A 9616-nucleotide genomic window follows, 5' to 3' on the forward strand; every position below is an offset into this window, starting at 1 on the left:
TTCCCTCCTCCACGAAACTTTTTAGCAAGCCCTCTACCACCCCCTTAATGATCTCACAGGGAAAGCCTCCCTCCTCCAGCCTCCTCACTTGTAACCCGAAGCTTTCGGCTACGCCGTGCTGACAGGACTTCGTTAAAGCCCCGTTCAGGCAAGTTGTGGCGATCCCCCTCTTGATAATCATGGAGTGGTTCGAGTCATAGGGCAAAACATCTTTTTTCGCCCTAGGACAGTAAGTCCAACATACATGCGACGGGAGAAGGGTCAACTTCAGATCCAAAAACTGCAATCCACCCTCCACCGGGTTCTCACTTGTGAAATTCAAGCCCGAGGCGCTAGTTCCGAAAATCTCCAATATGTCTGACACAAACATCGCCCTTTCTGACTCCCCTTTTTTTCCGGAACAGAACAAGGTAGTCGTCCACAAATCTGAATACATGGACGAGTCCTGCCTCCAATCTATTCTTAATGTCCCTATCACACTTTGCTAAGCACAAATCACTTAACACTGGAGTCACACTCGCACCAATACACACACCTTGCTTCTGCTCGAGCTGTACGTCTTTAAAAACAATATATGTGGATTCCAAATAAAAGCCTAGCAACTCTAGAAAACCTTCCGCGGCAACCCCACATTGATTTTGTAACTTGACCTCTCCAAACACCTCAATGGCCTCACGAATAGCTACGAAAAGACCGTCATGTGGTATAGAATAAAACAGGTTTTCAACGTCAAATGATACCGCATCACAGGCACCAGGGTTCGAATGTGTCAAAAACTCCACCACACTTTCTGAATTGTTCACCCTGAAAGGATCGTTCAAGTGAAGCTGGGAAAGGTGACGCTGAAGGTACGATGACATCTGCATCTGCCACGACCCCTTCTGTGTCACAACAGCCCTAAACGGCATGTCCACTTTATGAGTCTTCACCATGAAGAAAACCTTCAGGTTAAGATCCTTAGCCCGTACGATCGAAGCTTTTAAACTGTCCAGACTCAAGTTCTGGCACAGTTCAACAGCCCTCTTCTTTACCCTTGTGAGGGAAACCTTCTTTGCTTCCTTAAAATTCTTCTCTATTGACTGCTTGCCCTTACTTAAAAAATCCTTCTCAGTAACAAGGACAAACCCGCCCTCCTTGTCTGCTACCAGTAGCTTGAGATGTTCGTCCACACAAAAAGACACAACCTTGCCAACTCTAGGTCCACTGGAGGACACGCCCCCTCTTTTTCGGGGAAGGGTATCGACTCCATCTAAAATGCATCTATCTCTCTTAGCCCGATCCACTCTGTCTCCCACATCTCGCACCAGTGTCAAGAGTTCCTGAGGCTTGACGTTTGCTTTACCGGCAAACTTGGGTCCTTTCTCTAAAATCCTTACTATCTCCTCCGGAGCCTTAGCGTCACCAAGCAGCACCACCTCACACACGCCCCTCTTCATCTTGACGGGCCTCGGTAGCGATGCCCCAGCACCCTTTGCCATAAAAACTCCGTATTCCTTTCGGCTTGGCGTCTTCAATCCCTGAACTTCCATTCCGCCCACCCCCCCCCCCCCCATCCTTATAAATCGTGCGGCACCAAACCTTCAGACCATCTTGAAGTAGCCTTACTTGCCTCCAGGCTTCTGCACGTAGAACCTTTGTAATCCTTTTCGCATGTCCGGTCGATGGCGGTATCTGGAAGAGGTTCAGGACTTCCGATGAGTAGCCCCCGTTCCTTATGGCGTACGAACAGTGTCTCGCCTTGACAGGCGTAACAGCGATGGCATTGATGAAGTATATGTCTTGTTGATAACACGGTGAACAGTTAAAAGATGCCCATGTAGAAGAAAGGTATTTCAGAAGGGTTTGGATTTGGGCTAGTTGGTTAAACATGTTTAGGGGTTAAAAGCGCTAAAAACGACGGACGAGTAGGAGAGACACACACCACAGAGCGCTACTTGCAGCTGGTTTATTATTGGAGAAACCACACGTACCGCGAAACCAACAAGACACACATCCGATTCAGTTCCAACCGTCGCTAATCAGTATGTAACAGTATGTCGTGTTCTACAGTGTCAAATGCTTTACTTAGGTCTAAAATAATGTATTCCCAATTATCTTGTCTTTTCCCTCTACGAGTGCTTGCTCCGTGGATTTACCTTTCTGAAATCCATATTGTGATGTGTTAATCACATGACACTCGGATATAAATGGATCTATTCTGCTTTGTATAACGCCCTCAAGTAGTTTATAAAATTTAAGCAAGACCTAAATTGGTCTAAAATTTTGTAAGTATTCTCTGCCCTTTTTGTACAAAGGTGTAACTTTGTCAATTTTAAGTTTCTCAGAAAATATACCCGTTTCTAACATGCAGTTTATGATGTGTGATAGAACGTTCCTAACATCTTGCGAAACGTATTTAATAGGAACTGGTTTAAGGTTGTCGATGCCAGCAGCTACATTTTTTTCTGTTATTAGTAGTACAATTTCCTGTGGGGTGACTGGTGGTAACATTACCGAGTTTGTTAAGCAAGTCGTGCTAGCTGTGTCGTAATATGCTTGCGTATCTTCAGTTCACTCGCCAACTTTTACAAAATGTTCGTTCATTGCGTCAGATGACTCCAACCCGCTTACACGCTCGCCATCGAAGATCACAGTTTGTATTTCTGTGGCTTAATTGTTATTGTTCATGAGGGTATTGACGGCTTCCCGTATTTTTGTGGGCTCATTCTGGACGCGGAAATATAGGCGTTAATAATAATCATGTTTTGTATTTTTCAAATCAGATGTTTGCCTATTTTTGTACTTTTGGTGGGCTGCTAAAAGATCTTGATCTCTGCTTTTGAAAAAATCGTGGCATTTTTTTTCTTTTTAATTTGGGCGAATAACTTTTTGGGTTCACCGGGAACAGCGCACCCGCAGAACAGTCATTCAAATCAACATACACACAAAAGAAAGAAACACTTACTCAGCGCTGACTGACAACTCTCTAAATTTACACTTTCTCTTCTTCTATTTATGCTATATGCAAGGGCCAGGGAGGAGGAGGAGGAAAGAACATTTATTGTCCGACAGAATTGACATTCTCCCTCCCCCCTCGGCACCAGGCCGGGGAGGGAGGAGGCACCGCTTTAGATGCTGGCCAGGAGGTCTTGTGTCCCGGCGGCCTCTTCAGCCAGTCGGACGAGGCACAGCTGGAGCTCAGGGTCCGAACTGCGCAGCAGGGTCTCCCAGGATTCTTTAGAAGCGATATTTAGCGCCCTCCCAGGAGAATTTGAGCCTTCCCAGATTATATGGTCGAGGGACCCTCTCAACCCGCAGTGTGTACACTCGTCTGATCTTATATCCGGGAACATATGGTTCACCAGGATTGGGTGTGGGTAGGTGTACGTTTGGAGTCGTCGCCACGCGACTGCCTGCGTATTATTTAATGACGGGTCTGGTGTGGGTACCAGCCTACGTTCCAATCTGTAATGTTGAGTAATTTCCCCATATTTTACCATGCGTTCACCGCTCCCTTGCCAGAGGAGGTCCTCACCAGCCCGGTGGTATAAACCTCGAGCTAGCTCGTGAGCCGCCTCGTTGCCGGGGACGGAGGCATGTGCCGGTGTCCAGATCAACGTAATTTGCCTCGCAATTTGTCGCTGATCGAGAATCTTCGCCGCCGCAGGCGAGATTCTGCCTGCACTAAAATTTTGGATGGCAGTTTTACTGTCGCTTATGATGAAATTTGCTTCCGTGCCGACGCAAGCCAATGCTACCGCAACTTCCTCCGCCACTGCAGCAGAGCGCGTCCTTAAGGAGACTGCCGTAACGACATTTCCGCGGCCATCGACTACCGCGGCTATCGCTCGTCCGTCGTGGCCACAAGCGGCGTCCGCATACGCTACCTGCTCCGAGGGCAGCTCCCTATACCGGAGACTAATGGCCTCTGCTCTCTTCTCTCTTCTGATCTTATTATGCTCGGGATGCATATTCTTAGGTAAAGGGGGGATGGTTAGCCAGCTTCTGATTCCCTCCTTAATTTCTGCCTTCAGGATTGGGCCCCTGTGCGGATTTATTCCTACTTTAGCCAGGATAGTCCTGCCCGTTTTTGTGGCGCACAATCTCTCAATCTGAGATCTGCGCACCGCTTCCGCCAGTTCCACCCACATGTTGTGCATCCCGAGCGCCAAAAGTCGCTCCGTGGATGTGCACGTGGGCAGGCCCAGCGCGCTTGACGCATCTACGTATTAATCCGTCAATTTTCATCTTTTCTGCCGACTTTAAGTCGAGATAAGGCGTAGAGTAGCTAACTCTGCTGAATATGAAAGCTTGTACCAGCCTCATTAATTTCTTTTCTTTTAATCCTCGCCCTTTGCTCGCAACCCGCCTGATGAGGCTCAGTGTCTGAATCACGTGGCTCCCCAGTCGCTTTAGAGTCTCGCCGTTGTTGCCGTGAGACTGGAGAACTAGGCCGAGAATTCGTATCTGTTCTACTTTTGGGACCTCTGCTCCCGCTACCTGAATTAGAATATCCGACGGTGCCTTACACCGCAGATGCCTAGGGTTGTAGACGAATAGTTCCGATTTTTGTGGCGAACAAGCCAATCCTCGCTCGGCCACGTACCTCACGATTGTGTCGGTCGCCGCCTGGAGCCTTTGTTCAATTTCCGAGTCACTACCCTGGTTGACCCATAAGGTAATGTTATCTGCGTAGAGGCTGAATTGTAGCCCCTCGATGCGTTCCAACTGCCCGGGGAGCGCGGACATGGCCACGTTAAAGAGGAGGGGTGACAACACCGAGCCCTGGGCTGCCCTGCTCAAGAATGGAAGATTCGATAGATTGGAATTTTACGCAGGCCGTCCTGCCGGAAAGGAAGTTTCGCACGTAATTGAAAGTTTTAGTGCCCACATTTAGATTGCTAAGTCCGGTAAGTATCGCCTCGTGCTTTACGTTGTCGAAGGCTTTCGTCAGGTCTAGCCCTAGGATCACCTTCGCATCCTTAGACCGCGAGTCGACAATGTCGTGTTTAATCTGAAGCATGATATCCTGCGTGCACAGATGAGGGCGGAACCCGATCATTGTGTGCGGCAAGAGGTCCTGCTTTTTCGGGTATTCGATTAATCTCGTCTGGATGACGTGCTCCATTAGCTTTCCTATGCACGAGGTAAGCGATATGGGCCTGAGATTCCCGAGCTGCGGAGGCTTGCCCGGCTTGGGTATTAAGATGGCGTTTGCTGATTTCCATTGCTGCGGCAGCTCGCCTTTGTCCCAGCATTCTTGCATGTACTCCGTTAGGTAACCTATCGAGGTATCATCCAAGTTCCTGAGCATTTTATTTGTAATCCCGTCAGGACCCGAGGCAGACTTTGTGCTGAGCCTAACTAATTCCGCTCTAACTTCCGCTTCAGTGATGGGGGCATCAAGCGCCTCGTTGTGCGCACCATCATAGTCTGGAAGGGGTGTTTGATGGATCTCACCTACGTAGTTTTCTATTAGTTTCTGCATGAAATCGTCGTCGCCGCCATCAAAAGCCTGTCGAGCTTTGGCGAGTCTGATTCCCGATTGGGTTTTCGAATTTTCCGGGTCGAGCAAATGGCGGAGCATACCCCAAGTTCTAGCGAGGTTCATCTCGCCTTCCATCTGGTCGCATTTGTTGCCCCAATTTTGTTCGCATAATTTAAAGGAGTAATCCTCAATTTCCTTGTTGTGTCGCGCTAACCTTCTGCGGAGGGTGCGGTTCCATTTTTGTGTCCTTAGACGTCTTTCCATGCTTTGCTTAGCCTCCCACGTTTGCAGGAGGCGGCTATCGGCAATCTCGGGAGCGTCTTCACCTTCTAAGGTTTTGGTAACCTCCCCGACGTTCGATTTTAGCTGTTCCGCCCATTCCCCGATGTCGCAAATGGGCTTCCCTTCCTGGTTGGATCTGATTGTTCTAAACTGGTCCCATTCGGCGGTGGCTGGCGCGGCGTGCCCTGCGCGTTTTAAGGCCTTCTTTGAGGAGGGATACCAGTATGTAGTGGTCGCTCCCAAAATTTAGCTCTGAATCGTGCCATTCGAGGCCGCGGACGTTCTTGGAGAGGGTGAAATCTGGAGACGTATTTTCACTAACGCTGTTGCCCACTCGCGTGGGGCTATCAGGGTCAGTGTGTAACGAAAGCCCCTGGTCTTGCATGTCCTCCACAATTGTCTATCTTTTGGGCACTGATGAGAGTACCCCCAGGCCTGATGATCCGCGTTTAAATCCCCCCCCAACCACGAGAGGCCGGTTTCCGCTAATCATGAGAGTTTTGCGGAGCAGGGCTCTGAACCTTACCTTTCTTTGTTTAGGCGAGCTGTATATATTCAACAAAAAGAGGTTGGGTTCCGTTTTTTTGCCCGTTAAAATTTCGACGAAGACGTTCTCGATCTCCCGCAAATCGAGCTCGTGTTCTATCACCGCGATGTTTCGTTTCACAAGTGTCGTGACCGTCGATTTCTCGCCCCGGTCGCTATGAAACGCCTGATATTATGACATTTTCGCGGGTAAGGGCCAGGGAGAATAACTGGTCTTTTTTTCTTTTCTTTCGATATGATGCTAAATACTGAGCTAAATTGAAATTAATGTAAAGCTAGGTAGTCTAATTCTTTTTGTGACAAGGTTAAAGACGGAGTACTAACGCATGTGCCGTTATGTTTCGCAATGTTCTCTGCCTCGATTTCTCTTTTGAGCTTGTTATGATGCTTGCCAAGCACGCCGCAGTTACTCAGCTGCACTGAGCACCCACAGTCACGGCAGTGAATCCCTAGATGACCGGAGCTTTTGTTGGTGAATGTGTTGTTATGCTCTCGAAGGCGATCGTTCCGACACCTTCCGGTTTGACCTATGTGCAGCTTTCCACAACAGAGCGGAAAGGAGTAGACCACCTTTTCTGCACAAGGGTCAAAGGTATTCTTGTGCTTCTTTTTGCAGCCAACTGTTGTTATTGGTAAAGTATTTACCTTCGTGCATAAGCTGTGAAGTTTGTTAGGAGCTGAGAAGATGACTTCCAAGTTTACTCGGTTAGCTATTTTCTTCAGGCCGTCAGAAAAATTATGAATATATGGCACAATGATGGGCTTCTTTGTTTTGTCTCTTTGCTTTTGTTGCGTGCAAAAATCTTGCCTGCGTTCGTTGATGAGCTTTTCGGCCACTGATGTTAATAACGAGTTTGGGTATCCTGCGCGCTTTAGTCTTGAGACTTGCCCGTCAAAGCTCGTTGGAATGGAATGCGAGCAGGATTTTTTGAGTGAGTTTTTGAGGCATAACCGCACGATGCTTCTTTTAACGAGTTTTGAATGGGCCGAATTGAATGGTAAGAGCGGTTTTTTCCCCTGGGCTCATACGATCAGCATAAATGGTAGGGTAACATGAAGAGTCTGAGATCTAGGAATCTTAAAGAGCGCTCGTTTGGAAGTTCATGGGTAATTTCAAAGGACTCATGCAGATTTTAAAACTGTCGAGGACGTCAGCGACCATGCTGGTGAAGTTGCGATCGTCTGAAGCTAGAACAATTAAATACTCGTCGACGTACCGGAACACTCTTATAACTTTGGAGCTGTCTAATGATACTTTTATCCTCCTGTCGTTGTGAGCTAGATAGAGATCGCTAAGGATAGGGGCAATGCAGGACCCGATGCAGACACCTCTCTTCTGTAGGTATGGTTGGTAATCCCAGGTAGCAAAGGTCGACCTGAGGTAGATGTTAATCAAGGTCAAAAACTTGCTTTCGGAAAAGCCCGACTCATTTTGAAAGGCAATAGCACCGAAGGTGTCTATGCTGTCCTCTATGTACCTTAGGAGGCGGTCGTGGGGCAAGGAATAGTACAGATCCTTAATGTCGATGGAGAACACCTTTAGGTCTTGGTCACGATGCTCTTCTAAAAAGTTGAAAACTTCAGAGGAGCTGCTGATCAGGTATGGATCATCAATGTTAAGTAGGTTTAGCTGTGTTTGCAGAAATAAGGCAACAGACTTTTGCCATGTCCCCCTTTCAGAAACGATAACCCGGAGGGGGCAATCCGCTTTGTGAGTTTTGGCGCTGAAAAATAATTCTAGACTCAGATTTTTACTGCGATCGATGTAGGAGCAGAGTTGTTTTAAATCGTTCAAGTGACAAAATTGTTTGCTTCCTTTTTAACTTTTTTCAGGGAGATCTCAGAGCGCTTGCTGAAAACGGATTTGACTGCTGTTAATGCATTTTCTCCAAACGTGTCCGAATGCATGAGGACAAAACCTCCTTCTTTGTCATCGGGCAGAAGATATAATGAATTCTCTTTCAGGTACGTTTCTACTCTCTTGATGGGCAGAGGAGTAGATGGTGGTTTGTACTGCACAAGCATGTCTACACCTTCAGAGGTGCAGCGATCCATTTCGGTCTCCGGAGCTCGTCTCGAGACTTCCCTCACAAGGGAAAGTAAATCCGGTGCCGTCTTCTTAGGTTCCACCGCAAACTTAGGGCCCAGACTGAGAACTTGCTGTACTGCGTTTGGTATGTGGATGTCTCCTATTGTGCATACGAGCTTATCAACGCCTGTTCTTCCCTTGGTCTGTTCTTACAGAGATGCCACAAAGTGAGTTTCCACAGATGGTCGGTCGTTCTCTCTGTGAGGGAGGCGATTTCTCGCCTGGCCCTTCTGCTGAAGGTATTTGTCGGGTTTGTTCGCAGCTGCATAAATGGGTAGTTCCGGTAGTGCCGTGTTTGACGATGCCACTCGGCTTGAAGGATTTTGCAAATTCGCTTTCCATGACCTACGGATGGTATGAAGTTTCGAATAAGGCCTTGACCTCCGGAGGCAGCATGTGCACTCGTAGACAATACCCGAAACTTCTTGCTTGACACACGCAAATGGCTATTAAGGCTGCGGTCCCACGGCAGCCATCTTGAAGAAGGCGTTAGTTCAACCAATAGATGGCGACACGCACCCGTGGGGTGGCCGAAACATTGGTTCACGGTGGGATGGCTCGAGCACCATCACGTTCCCCTCGTGGCCTTGGTCGCGCCGCTGCCAGCTGTGCTCAGCTAGCTCAAGTAGCGTGGCCCATCAAACGGATGTATGAGAGAATGTCAGGCTGGGTATAAATTGTTCTCTGATATAGGGAGATGCGGTTCGGCGGTTGTAACGGGCTTTCGCAATAAATCTTACCAAGAAGGGATCAAATGTTGATTGACGTGTTTATTTTCTATCAATGAAAATTTCTTCTGCAGGAATTCACGCTCAGTAGACTCAATCTTCCAAGGCACCGGTGGAAGCGTACGTCACGTAAACTGCTTCGCGATTTACGGTACTTACCTCATTATTTTAATGACGACTAAAATAACGTCACGAAATATTGTGTTTCATGGGGTGCGGAAGATGTTGTTAAGGTTCTTACATTATAGGTTCCCAGAAAACAAACGCCGTTGCATTATTTTCGGAAGTACCGACATACATAATGTTGTAAGTACAGCTTAGGAGGAATATGATGGAAACCATCAGAAGAAATAGGAAGGTGTTTATTTGCAGTGATGACGCTATGAATCAACAGCGTTTAGCGACGGCAAGTTATGAGCGTTCGGAAATTTATAAGTTCACTTGATTGCTTACTCTATGGATTTCCGTTTTTGACGGGAGATGGTGTTGCGGTGATGACCTGAC

At 47.7% G+C, this 9616-nt stretch overlaps 1 protein-coding gene and 1 pseudogene across 1 annotated transcript; both read right to left on the reverse strand.

Annotated features, from left to right (window-relative positions):
- Positions 1-3176: 3176 nt before the first annotated feature.
- LOC120849473 lies at positions 3177-5029 on the reverse strand (annotated as a pseudogene).
- A 314-nt stretch (positions 5030-5343) lies between these two features.
- On the reverse strand, positions 5344-6134 carry LOC120849474. The gene is made up of 3 exons (XM_040221702.1): positions 6072-6134; positions 5444-5953; positions 5344-5412 (listed from the first exon to the last, which is right to left on the reverse strand). The coding sequence occupies exons 1-3, from the start codon at positions 6132-6134 to the stop codon at positions 5344-5346; spliced, it is 642 nt and encodes a 213-aa protein (XP_040077636.1).
- Positions 6135-9616: the final 3482 nt, after the last annotated feature.

The sequence above is a fragment of the Ixodes scapularis genome, unplaced genomic scaffold (genome assembly GCF_016920785.2).
Source record: "Ixodes scapularis isolate PalLabHiFi unplaced genomic scaffold, ASM1692078v2 PGA_scaffold8__174_contigs__length_109621045, whole genome shotgun sequence".
In the NCBI taxonomy this organism is placed as follows: Eukaryota; Metazoa; Arthropoda; class Arachnida; order Ixodida; family Ixodidae; genus Ixodes; species Ixodes scapularis.